Consider the following 17,250-nt stretch of genomic DNA (forward strand, 5'->3'; position numbering starts at 1 on the left):
GAGACAGGGTTTCTCTGTAGCTTTGGAGCCCATCCTGGAACTCCCTTTGTAGACCAGGCTGGCCTCGAACTCATGGAGATTCTCCTGCCTCTGCCTCCCAAGTGCTGGGATTAAAGGCGTGCGCCACCACCGCCCGGCCCTTTTTCTTTTCTTTAAAAAAAAAATTGACTGGCAGTGGTGGTGCACACTTTTAATCCCAAGGCTTGGAAAACAGAGGTGGTCTGATCTCTGTGAGTTCAAGGATAGCCTGGTTTATAAAGTGAGTTCCAGGATAGTCAAGGCAGTAAACGGGAGAAACCCTGTCTCAAACAAAACAAAACAAAATTTGCCAGGTGGTGGTGGTGGTGGTGGTGGTGGTGGTGATGGCAGCACACACCTTTAATCCCAGCACTTGGGAGGCAGAGGCAAAGGGATCTCTGTGAGTTCAAGGCCAGCCTAGACTACAAGAGCTAGTTCCAGGACAGGCACCAAAGCTACAGAAAAACCCTGTCTCGAAAAAACAAAAAACAAAGAAGGATTGGCCTCATGCAGTCAGAGGATGCTGCAGATGCACAGTAAAGACAGATCCAGATGGAAAAACCTCCACTCAGGTTACAGTGCGTTTAAAAATGTGCATAGGCTCAAAAAAGAAGAGAAAATAGATAAAGACAGTCATAGAAAAAAACAGTTCATAAATAATAAGATGAAGTTTTTTTTTGTTGTTGTTTTTGTTTTCGAGATAGGGTTTCACTGTGGCTTTGGAGCCTGTCCTGGAAGGCTGGTCTCGAACTCACAGAGATCCACCTGTCTCTGCCTCCCAAGTGCTGGGATTAAAGGCGTGTGCCACCATCACCCGGCAAGAGGAAGTCTTTAAATAGAGAATAAAATAATATAAAAAGGATAAGCCATGTAAAAACGAAAAATACACAGAGAGTCTGGATCTCTTATATGGTATCTTGTTAACTAAATTTTTTGATTACCGATGAATGAACAATAGCTGATGAAAAACATTGGATTATGGAAACTGCCAAATTAAATCAACCTATATATTTTAAAAATGTCTTAACTTGGGGGCTGGAGAGATGGCTCAGTGGTTAAGAGCATTGCCTGCTCTTCCAGAGGTCCTGAGTTCAATTCCCAGCAACCGCATGGTGGCTCACAACCATCTGAAATGAGATCTGGTGCCCTCTTCTGGCCTGCAGGGATACACACAGACAGAATATTGTATACATAATAAATAAATATTTTTAAAAATGTCCTAACTTCAAAATGAAAGTCAAATAATATGTTGCATTGGAGAAGAGGTTATAATTTTGTTTTCACAGAAAATGAAAGGTTGTGGATTCATTCAAGGTTGATAAGAGATCAGCTTTGATAGGGGAGACCCCCTGAAAATCCTGGACCATCTCAGTCAGTAGCCTTGAATCTGCTCTGGATACAGAACTCTGAGGAATCTGTAACAGAGGCAGGTGGATCTTTGTGAGTTTGAAGCCAACCTATAAGAGCTAAACAAAAAAACCAAAACCAGGAACAAAAACAAAAAGCTGAAATTAGAAAGGAAAAAAGGGGGGAGTATGATATAGAAACAATAAGATGGCAGGGTAGATTATTGAATCTACTTTCAAACTCAAAATCAACTACTAGTCTCAAATACTTTACATGGGTATAGATTTTTGTATATTGACACAAATTTAAGATTATTTGGTTATATTGTATATATGTTTCTATTTGTGTTTAAGGTATTATACCTATCCAGATCATTTAAAAATTTAGTGTAAAGATTTTATTCTCGAAAACTATTTAGGATAATAAAAAGATATAGGTTGAATGTTAGTCATCTATAACCATCAAGCTAATAGTCATGTTAGGTATGTTTTCAAGGTCATACAGAGATATATTTTAGATAAGTGATCTTCAAACATTTCAAAGACCTGCAGAATATAGCATTTAAAATGTTATAATAATATAAGGCTTTTTGTGACAGTAAGACACGTCTGCTCCTGGTAGCACTAATCTACTTCAAAAAGTGGATAATGAGCACCCTCCATATGAAGTTTGCTTTCTTTGTGGCAAAAGCTCATCATTTGGGTAAGAAACTGACCTTGCCTCAACTGCTGACAGTATGCAGTCCAACCTGGACAAGTGGGACACAAAAGAAGGCAACTGCTGAACTTTGCCAAGACAGGCAGGACAGTCCTTCAAAATTCCTGCTTCACAGAAAAGCCTGTAGGCCAAAGATGGACATGGAAACGTTGTAGAGGAACTTTTGGTGATCATCCGAGCAATCAGATGTTGCTGTCACTTCTTAGATTGGGAAGGTGTTTGCTCTGCACTTCCTGTGATTTAGGTAATATTATATCCTTCTGGGGTCTTTGACGGAGTTGAAGACTGGACAGTTATAGTTTTCTTTAGTTGTGATAGAGGGCAAATTAGGTACAAAACTTTGGATTCACCAAGATAGGATTCATAATGGAATATTTTCTCTCAATTTGCCAAATACAAATGAAATGGACATTATAAATTCTTACCTGATTATTATTCTTATTGTTTATAGTTTTCATATGTTAGACTTAAAACTTTTCTTTTTATTTAGATGGAAATGGGAAAATGTTGTGGAATGTTCCTTTACACTGTGTGAGGCTGTGTCACTGTGACTGGTTTAATAAAGAGCTGAATGGCTTCTTCTTCTTCTAGAAAACACCAAATGGCGGATGACGCCGGTGCAGCGGGAGGGTCCAGAGGACCCGGGGGCCCAGGATTAGGAGGCCGTGGCGGCTTCTGCGGAGGATTCGGCAGCGGTCTGAGGGGCCGCGGCCGTGGTCGAGGCCGTGGCCGAGGGCGAGGCCGCGGGGCTCGCGGAGGTAAAGCTGAAGACAAGGAGTGGATTCCCGTCACCAAGCTGGGCCGCCTGGTTAAGGACATGAAGATCAAGTCCCTAGAGGAGATCTACCTGTTCTCCCTGCCCATTAAGGAATCTGAGATTATTGACTTTTTCCTGGGAGCTTCCCTAAAGGATGAGGTTCTGAAGATCATGCCCGTGCAGAAGCAGACTAGGGCAGGCCAGCGGACCAGGTTCAAGGCTTTCGTTGCTATTGGGGACTACAATGGTCACGTAGGTCTCGGTGTCAAGTGCTCCAAGGAGGTAGCCACTGCCATCCGTGGGGCCATTATCTTGGCCAAGCTTTCCATTGTCCCTGTGCGGAGAGGCTACTGGGGGAACAAGATTGGCAAGCCCCACACTGTTCCTTGCAAAGTGACAGGTCGCTGTGGTTCTGTGCTGGTGCGTCTCATCCCTGCCCCCAGAGGCACTGGCATAGTCTCTGCTCCTGTCCCCAAGAAGCTACTGATGATGGCTGGCATCGATGACTGCTACACATCAGCCAGGGGCTGCACTGCCACCCTGGGCAACTTTGCCAAGGCCACCTTTGATGCCATCTCTAAGACCTACAGCTACCTGACCCCCGACCTCTGGAAAGAGACTGTGTTCACCAAGTCTCCTTATCAGGAATTCACTGACCATCTTGTGAAAAACCACACCAGAGTCTCTGTTCAGAGGACCCAGGCTCCAGCTGTGGCCACCACATAAGGGTTTTTATACAAGGAAAATAAAAGTGAATTAAGTCTGTTAAAAAAAAAAAAATAAAAAATAAAGAGCTGAATGGCCATTAGCTAGGCAGGAGTTGCCAGTCAGATGTGAAGGAAGTAGGATGGGCAAAATGGACATGAGGTAATGAGCACATGGAAGAACCTAGATTAAAAAATATAGGTTAAAGGCTGGAGAGACGGCTCAGCAGTTGAGAGGACTGACTGCTCTTCCAGAGGTCCTGAGTTCAATTCCCAGCAACCACATGGTGGCTCACAGTAATGAGATCTGGAGCCCTCTTCTGTCCTGCAGACATGCATGAAGACAAAATATTGTATACATAAATAAATTTTTTAAAAAAATATAGGCTAATTTAAGTTATAAGAACTAGTTAGGAGCAAGCCTAAGCTAAGGCCAAGCTTCTATAATTAATAAGTCTCCATGTTGTTGTGAGCTGGTAAAAGTCTGTCTACACTACTTCTCCCTCTGAGCTCTGATACAGGCCAACTGACTTGGTGCCTACGGTGCACAGTTAGGAGTAATCATCCTAACTAGACTTGGAGGGGGAAGCATGAGGCAGGCAGGCAGTTAGAACAGTCAGGTGTGCACATGGTGTGAGTAGTCAGGTGGGCAGGCAGTTAGAACAGTCAGGTATGCACATGGTGTGAGCAGTCAGGTGTGCACACAGTGTGAGCAGTCAGGTGGGCACACTGTGTGAGCAGTCAGGTGTGAACACAGTGTCAGCAGTCAGGTGGGCACAGTGTGAGCAGTCAGGTGGACACATGGTATGAGCAGTCAGGTGGGCACACGGTGTGAGCAGTCAGGTGGGCACACTGTGTGAGCAGTCAGGTGTGAACACGGTGTCAGCAGTCAGGTGGGCACAGTGAGCAGTCAGGTGGACACATGGTGTGAGCAGTCAGGTGGGCACACGGTATCAGCAGTCAGGTGGGCACACTGTGTCGGCAGGCAGGAACCATTGAGAGAGGGTGAAGACATGCACAAAACATTCAAGGCAAAGCCAAGTGGCTAACAGAGAGACTAGAACTTGAGTCAGTATCTTATGTGCCTCCCGATGTAAGAATGAACAGGCAGGTAAAGCTGAGCGTGGTGCTGCATATGGAAAGAGCACCGTGTCTGTAAAGAATTAACCAGAACAAAACAGCCTAGAGACACTGAAGTGACATCATGGGAGCACAGTGCTAACACCCGCAGCAGATACATGGGGCTTTCTTCTGGTTTACGCAAAGAAGCTTCTGTATTTCTTTGAGCGCCTCTTGGTAGGATGTCAATGAGCAACCCTAACTTCTAGGCAGTTTACCAAGACATGTCAACCACATTTAACTGTATACAGCCTTCATTAATGTTTTTTAGAGTCTCACTAGGTGGAGCTGGCTGGCCTGGAATGCCTTATGTAGACCAGAGTGCCTCAAACTCACAGACTCTGCCTCTGATTCTTGGATGCTGGGATCAAAGGCATGCGCCACCATGTCTGACTTTCAAGTTATTAATTTTACCTGAAAGTTTATCTTAAGGGGCTGGAGAGATGGCTCAGTGGTTAAGAGGTCCTTGCTCTTTCAGAGGACCTGGGTTCAATTCCCAGCACCCACACAAGGCAGATCACAACCACTTGTACCTCCAGCTCCTGGGAAATCTGCCACCTCTGGCCTTTCGGGGTACTGGCACTCGTGTGCACATACCATATACAGACACACACATAATTAAAAGTAACAAAGATAGATAGATAGAAAGAATATATCTTAGAGAAATACACGCTTTTAAAGATAAAACGGCAATGTTTATAAAAGATGTGGAGGGGCTGGAGAGATGGCTCAGCAGTTAAGAGCACTCTTCCAGAGCAGTTAAGCTGCTCTTCCAGAGGTCCTGAGTTCAATTCCCAGCAACCACATAGTGACTCACAACCATCTGTACTGAGATCTGGCATCCTCTTCTGGCATGCGGGCATACATGGAGGCAGAATGTTGTATACATAATAAATAAATAAATCTTAAAAAAATGTTTAAAAAAAAAGATGTGGAAAGCAGTCCACTAATGTGGACCAAGTAAAACATGGTACATCTGGGCAATGGAATAGAACTAAATAGCCATTAAAAGGTGTGAGGGTAGTTAGAGCAATGGCTCAGAGGCTAAGAGCACTGGCTGCTCTTCCAGTGTTCCTGAGTTCAATTCCCAGCACCCACATGGTAACTCACAACCATCTGTAATGAGATCTGGCGCCCTCTTCTGGCCTGCAAGCATACATGCAGGCAGCATACTGTATACATAATAAATAAATAAACCTCTAAAAAATAAGTTGAAAGAGCTTAATGGGACAAGCCTAAGCTAAGACCAAGCATTCAAAATTAATAATAAGCCTCTGTCTTTATTTGAGAGCTGGTTTGTGGCCCAAAGAAAAATCCAAATACACTAGCCTGGTCTACATAGTGAGTTCCACCCAGAACGGCCCCACAGAGAAACCCTGTCTCGAAACCCCAGTCCACACCAAAGGCATTCTTCCACTCCAATGTTGGCAACTATATATATTGTGTGGTCCTTACAGAGCAGATGGGATTTAGTCTAATGCAACCAGCAGCCCATCTTTCAGGGGTTGGCTGAAGCTTCGCCTCCTCCTAGAAGCTTCCCCTCCCTGGACCAGATGCTGTGGTCATTAGGTTTCCCGATCTGCCTTCTGCACTGGCATCTGAGGTACAATACATAGGGGACTCTCAGTTACTGAAGGACGCTGAACTCAACCCACTGGGTTGTGCCCCATGAGCCTTCACACCTATGTGGTGTTAGTGCCTGTTCTCCAGGACATTCGGGAAATGCAGGAGACTCACAAACGCCATGGTGTACTGGTTGAGCATGAAGTCCCCACTGGTGGCCTGTTGGAAAGCTTGCACAGCAAAGTCCGGAGGTGAGAAGTCGGGGAAGCCCTGGCCCAAGTTCACGACATCATATTCTTTGGCCAGTCTGATAAACTCCACCCTGGCAACAAACAGAGAGTCAGCCCCAGGTCACCTCCCAGGAATACTTCTGCCTGTTCGCAGGGCAGGGTGAACATGCATGGGACGACTCTAGAAAGACGGACAATACACCCTACCCCACCTGTGCGAGTCCCGTATTTTAAGACGGTCAGGCCCTGTACCAATAATATGACTCAGCCCAGGAGACTTCAAACTTTGACCATGCCCCACGGTAAAAAACATTTATATCCAAAACCATGTGAATGACAAGTAGGAGACTCTAGGGTGTCACATGCTCCAGCCTGTCCTATCTGACCCTAACTCTCACTCTGCCATTCCTTCCCCTCTGTGCTGGAGAGCAAGCCAGGCAAAGCTCCACCCCGAGCCGCACCCCAGCCGCCCTTACACTGTAGAGGCACCTGTTGGACGGGATGTGGTGACGTGTGACTCAGAGGCCCCAGAGGGATTTCCTAGCCTGTGGTGTACCTGTCCCCAGCACAGAGTGAAACACTTGGCTCACATCACCTCCTGGTGGCCTGTATGACTCACTGTGCTCTGGGCCACTCCGAGGACACAGAACTGAGTGTCAGCCAGTGCCAGGCTCCTCCTTTGCATCTTAGTAATGGCCTTCATAATAAGCTGGTGAGGTCATTAGAGTACACTGGGTCCTGTGCACTGCTCTCTCTCTCTCTCTCTCTCTCTCTCTCTCTCTCTCTCTCTCTCTCGTGTGTGCTTCTGCACTGTAATAGCCATTCTTGGTTGTCAACTTGGCTATATCTGGAATTAACTAAAACCCAAGTGGCTGGGCACCCCTGTGAGGGATTTTTCCTTAATTAGACCATTTGAAATAGGAAGACCCACTTTTAATCTGGGTCTTTGGAGGTGGGAAGAGCCACCCTTAATCTGGGGCACACCCACCGCTATAGGCAGCCTATAGAAAGGACATAGAAGCAAGGTTTTGCTCTTTGCCTGTTTGCTCTCGCTCTCATTGGCAAATCCATTCCCTCACTACATTACCGTCTACTTCTTTGGATTCTGGTGTATACTGAAGACATCCAGCCTCATGGACTAAAAAACTACTGGATTCTTGGACTGGACCAGAGCCTATAAGCCATTCTAATAAAGCGTGTGTGTGTGTGTGTGTGTGTGTGTGTGTGTGTGTGTGTTCATTCTACAATTCTGTTCCTCTAGAGAGCTCTCTCACCCACTTCTGTAACTTGTAACTTTTCAAGTATACAGCTCTGTCCATGCACCTGGCTTAATGTGCACAGGGAGAGGAGAAAAAGCTCCTTTGAATAACTTCCCACTGCACTTACTGTAACAGTGATAACAACACACAAACACACACAATCCTTCCATATCTAAGTGTATTAGAACACTAGCATGGAGCCCTGGGTCCCACCCCTAGCACCGAGGTGGAAATATTGGCTTGCATCATCCTTCTTTCTCTTTTCCCATTGGCATGTGTATGTGTGTGGTATGCACGTGTGGTATGCACGTCTGCATGTGTGGGTGTATATGTGTGAACTCACGTGTGTGTGCAGGTGGGGGAATAAGATTGAAGTTGAGCATCAGACTCTGTTGTTCTTCCTCCTGATTCAATGAGACCGGCTCTCTCAGGGAAGCCGGAGCTTGCCAATAGGGCTCGTCTTGCTAGCCAGTTTGCTCTGGATTCCCTTATCTCTGTCTTTCAAGGCTGGAATTACAGCCAAGGGGCCCTGTTTACCAGGCATTTACATGGGTTCCGGGGATGGGGATCTGAACCCTGGTCCTCATGCTTGCATGGCAAACACCTAATCATGGTGTATCATACTTTCTTAACTTATCTCATTTCAAAGCACCTATGAAATAAAATGAAGGCTGACCCTTAATATTTGTGGAGAAATGGGTTTCATACCCCCCTCCATCCAGGATATCCAAATTGGCCCGAATCAAGTCTTTCTCTCTGTATCTGTCTCTCTCTCTTTTCGAGACAATGTTTCTCTTTATAGCTTTGGAGCCTGTCCTGGAACTCACTCCGTAGACCAGGCTGGCCTCTGCCTCCTGAGTGCTGGGATTAAAGGTATGCGCCACCAATTGCCCAGCTGCAAGTCTCTTACCACAGCATTTACACATGATCTAAGCCTCCTTCCCACATCCTTTTCTTTTTTCCCCCATGCTGGGCATGAAATCCAGAGCCTTGAACACACTATACCGGCACTGGAGTAGCGAGGTCCTTCCCAGCCCTTCCCGTACACCTCATCTCTAGATGACTAGCTTCCAGTCACCCTAAGTGCCATGTAAACAGCTATTTCACCGCATTGCTCAGTGACTGAGGGCAAGAGGAACTGTCTTTACACGTTCTGTAGGGGTGTCTTTCCTTTTCTGTGCATGTATGTGTGTGTGTACAACATGTGTGTATGTGTGTATTTTTGTTGCATGTACTCACGGACATACATGTGGAGCCCAGAGGAGGTGGTCAAGTGTTTGATCTATGACTCCTATTCCCTTGAGATAAGATCTCTTACTGAACCTGGAGTTAGGGCACTCGACAGCAAGCCCCAACAACCCTCCCGTCTTTGTTTCCCACAGCACTAGGGTTACAGACAGGCATGGCCATGCCCAGCATTTTAGAAATATGAGTGCCAGGATCTGAATCCAGGTACCCTGGCATATGCCACAGCACTCATACCTGCTGTGAACCATCTTGCCAATCATAAGATGCATTTTTTAAAAAAATGCTTTTGGTCTGCAATTGGTTGAATCCCCAGGGTGCGGAAGCCATAGGTACGGAGAGGGGGATCAGTTGCCACCCATGGGAGCCATGGCCTGGTGCCCGATTTGGAGCACTGTTGCTAGTTCACAAGGCCCTTCAAGGAGGTAAAATCATCTCCATTTTAAACCAGTGTGTCTCTTACTCAGCACCGCAGCCATGCAGGGGAAGGCTGAGACTCGAGGCTAGCCTGCTACCTTGGGTCTTGCCTCTCCCATGCTGTGGCTGTCACTACCCATCCGGGACACCCAGACCCCATCCCATCCCACCAGCTCACCAGGGGTTGTGATCGATTCCATTCAGCCTTCGAGCCTGCAGTTGTTTGGACATGATGAGCTGGAGAGAGACAAGGGAAGTCCACTGTGAGAATCTTGTGTGGCGTGGGAGCAACCCCAGATAGTGGCTTTAAGGTTCCAGCCCCACCCTCTGCTTTTCTGGAGTGGGTGGAGCCCCCAGGCTCAGGAAGCCAGGCTCACTGGAACCTGCTCTCCCAGCCTACTCTTGCTGGCTTCCTGCAGGGCTTCATCACACTTCCATCCCCTCCCACACACTGGGGCAGGGGGCTCTGTGAGGGTGGGGTGCATCAGTGCTGACTCTGCGTGTCCTGAGATGCAGCCGTGATGGCCAGGTTACAGATGACTCCCGAAGGGCTGAGGAAGAGGAATGTAAGACGAGGAGAACGGTGGTACCAGCAACAATGGTCCCTCGCTCGCATCGGCAAAGGTTACCTAGGCTTGTACATACACTTAGGACAATTGGGCTGGGTTCCCTGAGCAGATGAGAGCTTGCAGTGGGCATAGGGAGTAATGTGCTCAAGGTCACACAACAAATTGACCGAGACTTCCAACTCTGGGGAGGGGGTTGCTCACTCAGGCCCAGGAGGGAGTGATGCTAGGTCATTCCCACGCTTGAAGGCCACCCATTGTGACCAGTAGAAAATCATGACTGTGGGTCGGGATCTGCTAAGCTCCCACAGCAGCCGCCAGAGGTGACCTGCTCATCTGTGCACAGCACATGAAGACCTGAGGCACACAGGGGCTCAGAGGAGAAGCTAACGCTATCCTGTCACAGCGGTTGTAGCAATAATCTTGGCACCCTTGCCCCGGAGAAGACTCAGGCCATGTGTGGTGTGTAAGGTTTCCCAGCAGCCTGAGCCTCATGGGGATGGGAACGAGTTGGGGCCTGGCACACAGCATCTTGGCAGCCCTGTGCCCTGCCCTCCACTGACTCCTGGATGGTGTCACTGGGGCTGGTGCTCACAGTGTCGAGCACCGAGCTGACAAGAGCGTGTTCCTAAGGAGATGACCTCAGCACAATCAAATGTCAGGGCTGATTTTCTTTACGTTGGTTAGCAGACATTTGAATTTTTCTTCTTTGTAATTATTGCTTTTCAATTTATTTACTTATATATATATATATATTTATTTATTTATTTTATTTGGTTTTTCGAGACAGGGTTTCTCTGTGGCTTTGGAGCCTGTCCTGTCCTGGAACTAGCTCTGTAGACCAGGCTGGTCTTGAACTCACAGAGATCCGCCTGCCTCTGCCTCCCGAGTGCTGGAATTAAAAGCGTGTGCCACCATCGCCCGGCTCAATTTATTCATTTAATTTATTTGAGACAAGTTCTCACTATGTAGCCAAGGCTAGTCTAGAACTCTGTAGACAGGGCTAGCCTTGAACTCAGAGGCCCACCTGACTCTGCCTCCCAGATTTTTCAATTTTTTGTTTGTTTTTCGAGACAGGGTTTCCCTGTGTAGTCCTGCCTCTCCTGGAACTCACTCTGTGGATGGACCAGGCTGGCCTTGAATTCAAAGAGATCTGCCTGCTTCTGCTGGGATTGAAGGTGTGCACTGCCACAGTCTGGCATATTTTTTCAAATTTTATAAAACAAATTTTCTTTGATTTTTTTTTTTTTTTGAGACAGGATTCTTATTTGATAGTCCAGGCTGACTCAGACTTGAGAGTCTCACTCTCCCAAGTACTGGGATTATAGGTATGGACCATCATGTTTGGCTATATATTTTATTGTTCTTGTTGCTATTGTGTTCTGAGACAGGGTCTCACTTTGTAGTTCTGGCTGGCCTGGAATTTGTAAAGAAGTTCATGCTGGCCTTGAACTCACAGCAATCCTCTAGCCTCAGCCTCCCGAGAGCTGGAATTACAGATGTGAAACACTATGTCCAGCTAAATATTTTATTTTTACGACTGAAAAATGTAGGAGACAGCCATAATTTAGAAGAACGTTAGTGCTACAATATACCAACACCAAAAACCCGAGGGCAGGAAGCCCTGGGTGTGTTCCCCAACACTGAGTAGCCAAGCATGGTGGCTGGGACCTGTCATCCCAGTTCGTCAGCGGGGGAAGTAGTGAGTTTGAGGCCAGCCCGTGCCACAGGACACCATGTCTTTAAAAATAATGAAAACCTAAGAATCCCCTAATACGCATGCATCTGTGAATGCATGTTCGGTTCTGCCATCACACGTGGGTAGGGATGAAGCTGCAGGAAGGGAGTCGCCGAGGGGCTCACAGAGCCTTTCTCATGGGGACTCTGGCTCTGCCCCCAGCTCGCTCTTTTTGCTTTTCTACTTCCCAGTTTATATCTGGTTTTCTATTTCATACAGAGATCACATTATTTGATTGACTGGGGTTTAGATTTTTATTGTTGTTGTTCTGTTTTTTTGTTTTTCGAGACAGGGTTTTTCTACATAACAGCCCTAGCTGTCCTGGAACTAGCTCTTGTAGACCAGGCTGACCTCGAACTCACAGAGATCCGCCTGCCTCTGCCTCCTGAGTGCTGGGACTAAAGGTGTGTGCCACCATACCTGGCTTAGTATTTTTTAAAATTATAGTTTATTTTGTGTGTGGGGGGCACACATGTTACAGCATGTGTGCAGAGGTCAGAGGACAACCTTTGGGAGTCAATTCTTAGTTCCTATGATGTGAGCCCCAGGCATCAAAGTCCAGTCATCAGGATTGGTGGCAGTACCTTCAGCTGATGCGTTGTCTCTCAGGCCTTGACTGTCTTATTTTGGGCTCTTTTGTTTGTTTGTTTTTGATTGATTCTAACAAGTGCATCCTTCACATTGCATCTCTTCTCCATTTGAGTCTAACTTAAAGTTCTGATTTATTGGTGTTTTTTCCAAGCCATATATAGGAGCAGAACCTTTCCCTGTTGACAACGGCATAAAGCCACACACATGTATGGACTGGGATGTAGCAGAGAGCGAGAGAACATGGGTGATGTGAAGGACTGAGGAGGCCTGATAGTGCCGGTGTTGGGGGATAGAGACTGGCCTGAGGGAAGCTAGGCTGGGGTGGGGAGGTGTGGAAGATGCAGGGGACAAGGGCACAAACTTACACATAAACAGAAATGAGTGGAGTTGAATGGGTTTGAGAAGAAGAAAAAATTAATGGAATTCCACAAACTTGGGGACTCAAGAGGGTGTCTTTGCGAATGGCCGTCGGTACTGAGATCGGAGAACAGTGCTGTTTTCAAGCTGTGTACAACACAGTCAGCCAACCAAGATGTGCTGTGTGCCTACTGTGTGCTATCAGCTAGGATGGGCGCTGGGATAATGGAGGGCAGGCAGCAGCTGACAAACCGAGTGTCCATGCAAAGCTGAGCCCCAGATGAGAGAAGCAGGCCCAGGGGAGGTGACAGGAAGCTCGGCTCCTGGAAGAGCAGGCGCAAGCACAGCTTTATAGGCAGGACCAGGGGAGAGGACAGGACAGCTCGCCCAGGAAGGCTCCTGAAAGAGCAGGCGCACACGCGGCTTTACAGGCAGGACCAAGCCAGCTCCCAGGACCCCCAGCCAGGACCGTGGTGGAGAGCTATGCAGGGCACTTACAGTCTGGTGCAAACACCGGGCGAGGGTGAGCGAGGCTCCGGCATTCCTTTTCCAGAGCGGCCACACCAGGGGCGCTGAGAGGGCTGCTGCGCTCCTGAGCATGCCTCCCAGGTCCACAGGCACTGCAAACTTCCCCTCCGGGGTAGAGGAGAAGGGCAGACAGCCTAGGCCCGAAAACGGCTCCAAGCCAGGGACTTGTGTCCCACACACAGGTCTAACAACAACAATAGAGTGTCACTGTGCACCAGGCTGCTGCCAGGTGCTTTACTGCCTGGCTCTTCCCCTTAGTCACCTCACTCCCACACAGTGGCCCTTTAAAATTCCCATCACCTCCAGGGGCAAAATGACCCAGGTGAAGGTCACCAACAGGAGACAACACAGAGACCAGCAACCCAGACTCCCGTTCATTCCAATTCAAGAAACACACACACACACACACACACACACACGCACACACACGCGCACACACACACACAACGCATTCCTGCTACCACAATAAACCTAGCATGGAACCTCACCCCCCCCCCAGTGGATTGCCACACATACAACTGAAGAACCTGTGAATGACACCACAGAGTTACAGCTCACAAACCCAAACTGACAGAAGCCACGCAGCTAGCAACTACATGTCTTCCACAAATCAAATGGAAAGAAAAAGAAAAGCTGGGGGGTAGATATGTGGTGGTGCATTCTCCCAGCACTTGAGAGGAGAGGCAGGAGGATGACCACCACCAAGTTCTAGGCCAGCTTGAGCCACAGAATAAAATCTGTCACCTGGCAGTGGTGGGTGGTGGTGGCGCACGCCTTTAATCCCAGCACTTGGGAAGCAGAGGCAGGCGGAACTCTATGAGTTTGAGGCCAGCCTGGTCTACAGAGTGAGTTCCAGGACAGCCAGAGATACACAGAGAAATTCTGCCTCAAAAAACCAAACCAAACAAGCAAACAAATAAATAAATGTAAAAAACAAAAATAAAAAACCTAAAGCCAAAAATCCACCAGCAAACATAAGCCTAACAGACAACTCTGGGAAGGTTGGATGCATCACTCCACACCATTTTAAAGCTCACTACAGAGAGGAGCTGAAGGGACCAAATTCTAAAATAATAAGAATAGTAATAATAAAGTGAGAGGGGACTGCTGAAGAATAGGCATGCAGAGCGTTGCATCAGAACAATTCCCAAATCAACTCTCATGTTTATGGGTGATTGTTCCTAGAGAGGCCAAGGCCATTCAATGGGCAAACACAGTCTTCAACTAGGTCAGCTGGAAGGAAACACTGGCCCGAAATGACACCTAAGTTCACCCTCAGGCAAAAGGTGTTTACGCAGTCTGTTGATGATGCAACAGCAGCAGAGGAGGGCCCAGGAGGAACTGAACTGTGTTCTGAGCACTGGAGAAAAGGGCAGGGAAGAAGAAGAAGAAAAGAAGAAGAAGAAGAAGAAGAAGAAGAAGAAGAAGAAGAAGAAGAAGAAGAAGAAGAAGAAGAAGAAGAAGAAGAAGAAGAAGAAGAAGAAGAGCCAGATGGTGGTGGCACACGTCTTTAATCCCGGAACTCAGAGGCAGAGGCAGGCAGATATCTGTGAGTTCCAAGACAGCCAGGACTACACAGAGAAACCCTGTCTCAAAACACAAAAACAAAACAAAACTGAACCGGGTGGGCTGGCATATACACATAACCCCAGCACGTGGGTAAGTAAAGGCAGAGGGATTGCTACAAATTTGAATCCACCTTGTCAACATAGCAAGTTTCAGGCCATCCAGTACTATAGCAAAGTATGATCCTGTCGCACACACGCAAACACACACATGCATACACACGCACGCACACACACACACTGGCACACACACCATCACACTACAAAGTGACTGGAGAACTGAGGCTGTAGCCGCAGACCTGCTGTGGACCATGAGGCTGCTGCAAGGCTGCTGCACGGCGAGGCCTGAGAATCTGTCGTTTCTGTGGTTTGGCTCAGGTGGAGAATATTTAATGAAGACCATGCAGGGCTTTTTTCCCTCAAAAGCTCCCAGGGTCCATGTGAAGATGATGAACCAAAGAATTACCATTTCTGAGACCTCTCTTAGAGAATGAAAAGAATGAATCTGGAGTGGCCGTGGCGTTGCAAGCCTGTCATCCGCCACCTGGGAGACTAAGATGAGAAGACTGAAAGCCTGACGCCAGCCTCGACTGTCAGCTTGGACTACGAGGTGAGACCCAACCTCAAAGTTAAAAACAAACAAACCAAACCTTACTTCCCATCATATATCAAAATGAACTCAGCAACTCATAGGAGCAAATGTATGAGCTAAAGCAGCAAAAATCTGAACCAGGAAGATTGTAAATGTATTTATGTTTTATGTGTATGAGTAATTTGTCTGCATATAAGCCTGTGCACCACATGCACGCCATGCCCAAGGAGGCCAGAAGAGGGCGTCAGATCCTCATCTTCTGTAACTGGAATTAGAGATAGATGGTTCTTAGCTCCCAGCTGAGTGCTGGGAACATAACCCCAATGCAAGTTTAGACAGTTTTCCTAACCATTGAGCCAGCTCTCCTTCCCCGATTGCAAATTTGAAGTTGGTTTGGGCTACATAGTGAGATCCTGCAGAACACAGCTGGGAACGATACCGGTCTGGAATACCCGTATTCAGGGTGCAGAGACAAGAGGCCAGAGGGGCGTACACACTAACTTCTACGCCAGCCTTGGCTACAGAATAAGACATCGTGTCTGCATTTACTAGGCCTGTGGTGTGTCCCCACCTGATGCTGATGTTTTGGGCCCCTGTTTGGGTACACAGGAGGAACACAACTGGCTGTGGAGTCAGGTGAGGCACCTTCTCTTCCTAAGCGCTCACCCAAATCAGAGCCCACGAGACCACGCACTTCATTAGAGTCTCTGTGAGACCACCTGTCCTGGCCCACGTCCTGCCACCGTCCCCCAGGTACACTCGTCCTCACGCGCATCTGCTAGCTCCTCCCTAGTGAGATTTGTCCTTCTCTAGCGGCACCAGACACCCAAAGGTTCATGATGAAGATTTCAGAATATACATATGTTTTTTTCTTCTCTTTCCTTCCCTCTTCCCTTTCTCTTTTCTGCTACTTCCACTTTTTTGTATTGAACAGGGTCTTACTACTGCAGCCCAGGCTGGCCTCATACTCGTGATCTCTGAATGCTGGGATCACACGCATGGACCGCCACACCCAGATAAGCATTTCATGTTTATGACTTCCAGACATAGATTTACTTGTGACCTGGCAATTCCTCTCCTATAGCAAACTCTAAAGAACTGAAAACTCAGGCTGGAGAGATGGCTCAGTGGTTAAGAGCATTGCCTGTTCTTCCAAAGGTCCTGAGTTCAATTCCCAGCAACCACATGGGGTCTCACAACCATCTGTAATGAGGTCTGGTGCCCTCTTCTGGCCTTCAGGCATATACACAGACAGAATATTGTATACATAATAAATAAATAAATATTAAAAAAAAAGAACTGAAATCTGACATCCAAGCAAAGATCTATCAAGAGCCTTTCTTAGCAGTGTTATTTCTATGCAGTACTGGGGACTAAAGACAAGACTTCATGTCACAGAAGCATGAGCTCTGCCACCAAGCTACACTTCTACCCTAAGGCAGCATTATTCATTACAGTTAAAAGGCAGAAAAGGGGGCTGGGGAGATGGCTTAGTGGTTAAGAGCACTTGCTGCTCTTGCAGAGGGCTCCAGTTCAGGTCCCAGCACTCCTATGGTGGCTCACAACCATCTGTAACTCCAGTACCAGAGATACAAGCCTTCTTCTGGCCTCCACAGGTACTGTATCCAGATAAACACATAAAATAAAATACATCCTTTTTGTTTGAGTCAGGCTTTCTGTGTAGCCCTGGCTGTCCTGAAACTCAATCTGTAAACCAGGCTGGCCTTGAACTTAGAGATTCACCTGCCTCTACCTCCTGAGTGCTGGGATTAAAGGTGTGAACCACCACTGCCTGGCAAAGACATCTTTTTAGAGACATGTAGAAAATAAACCTCAAGCAGGCATATCTCTGTGAGTTCGAGACCAGCCTGGTCTACAAGAGCTAGTTCCAGGACAGGCTCCAAAACCACAGAGAAACCCTGTCTCGAAAAACAAAA

The 17,250-nt window shown here is 47.3% G+C and overlaps 2 protein-coding genes and 1 long non-coding RNA gene across 6 annotated transcripts in view; 2 read left to right on the forward strand and 1 right to left on the reverse strand.

The window, feature by feature from the left end:
- The window catches only part of Kyat1 (kynurenine aminotransferase 1), a 38,548-nt gene that overhangs the window by 3,675 nt on the left and 17,623 nt on the right, over positions 1-17,250 (reverse strand). Inside the window, exons 2-4 of one of the 4 annotated variants that reach the window (XM_050154972.1) lie at positions 13,127-13,340; positions 9,555-9,613; positions 6,400-6,547 (exon numbers count right to left, since the gene is read on the reverse strand). In XM_050154972.1, coding sequence (XP_050010929.1) covers positions 6,400-6,547; positions 9,555-9,613; positions 13,127-13,228 — 309 coding nt within the window. In that variant the 5' untranslated portion in view covers positions 13,229-13,340. Of the gene's footprint in view, positions 1-6,399; positions 6,548-9,554; positions 9,614-9,871; positions 10,644-13,126; positions 13,341-17,250 lie in introns of those variants that run through there. The other 3 variants (XM_050154971.1, XM_050154973.1, XM_050154974.1) reach the window with 3 other exon arrangements.
- On the forward strand, positions 2,661-3,613 carry LOC126509239 (40S ribosomal protein S2-like). Its single transcript, XM_050154989.1, has one exon. It carries the CDS (start codon positions 2,684-2,686, stop codon positions 3,563-3,565), a length of 882 nt encoding a protein of 293 aa, XP_050010946.1. The 5' UTR covers positions 2,661-2,683; the 3' UTR covers positions 3,566-3,613.
- On the forward strand, positions 4,094-4,783 carry LOC126509242 (uncharacterized). Its single transcript, XR_007594123.1, has 3 exons — positions 4,094-4,163; positions 4,214-4,336; positions 4,458-4,783. It is a non-coding gene; the product is annotated as an uncharacterized lncRNA (long non-coding RNA).

The sequence above is a fragment of the Alexandromys fortis genome, unplaced genomic scaffold, assembly GCF_014885135.2.
Source record: "Alexandromys fortis isolate MF-2015 unplaced genomic scaffold, M_Fortis_MF-2015_v1.1 scaffold_72, whole genome shotgun sequence".
NCBI classification, from domain to species: Eukaryota; Metazoa; Chordata; class Mammalia; order Rodentia; family Cricetidae; genus Alexandromys; species Alexandromys fortis.

Bases quoted from the DNA above. Each gene is read 5' to 3' on its own strand.
- LOC126509239 (XM_050154989.1), top strand. From the start codon at position 2,684: ATGGCGGATGACGCCGGTGCAGCGGGAGGGTCCAGAGGACCCGGGGGC.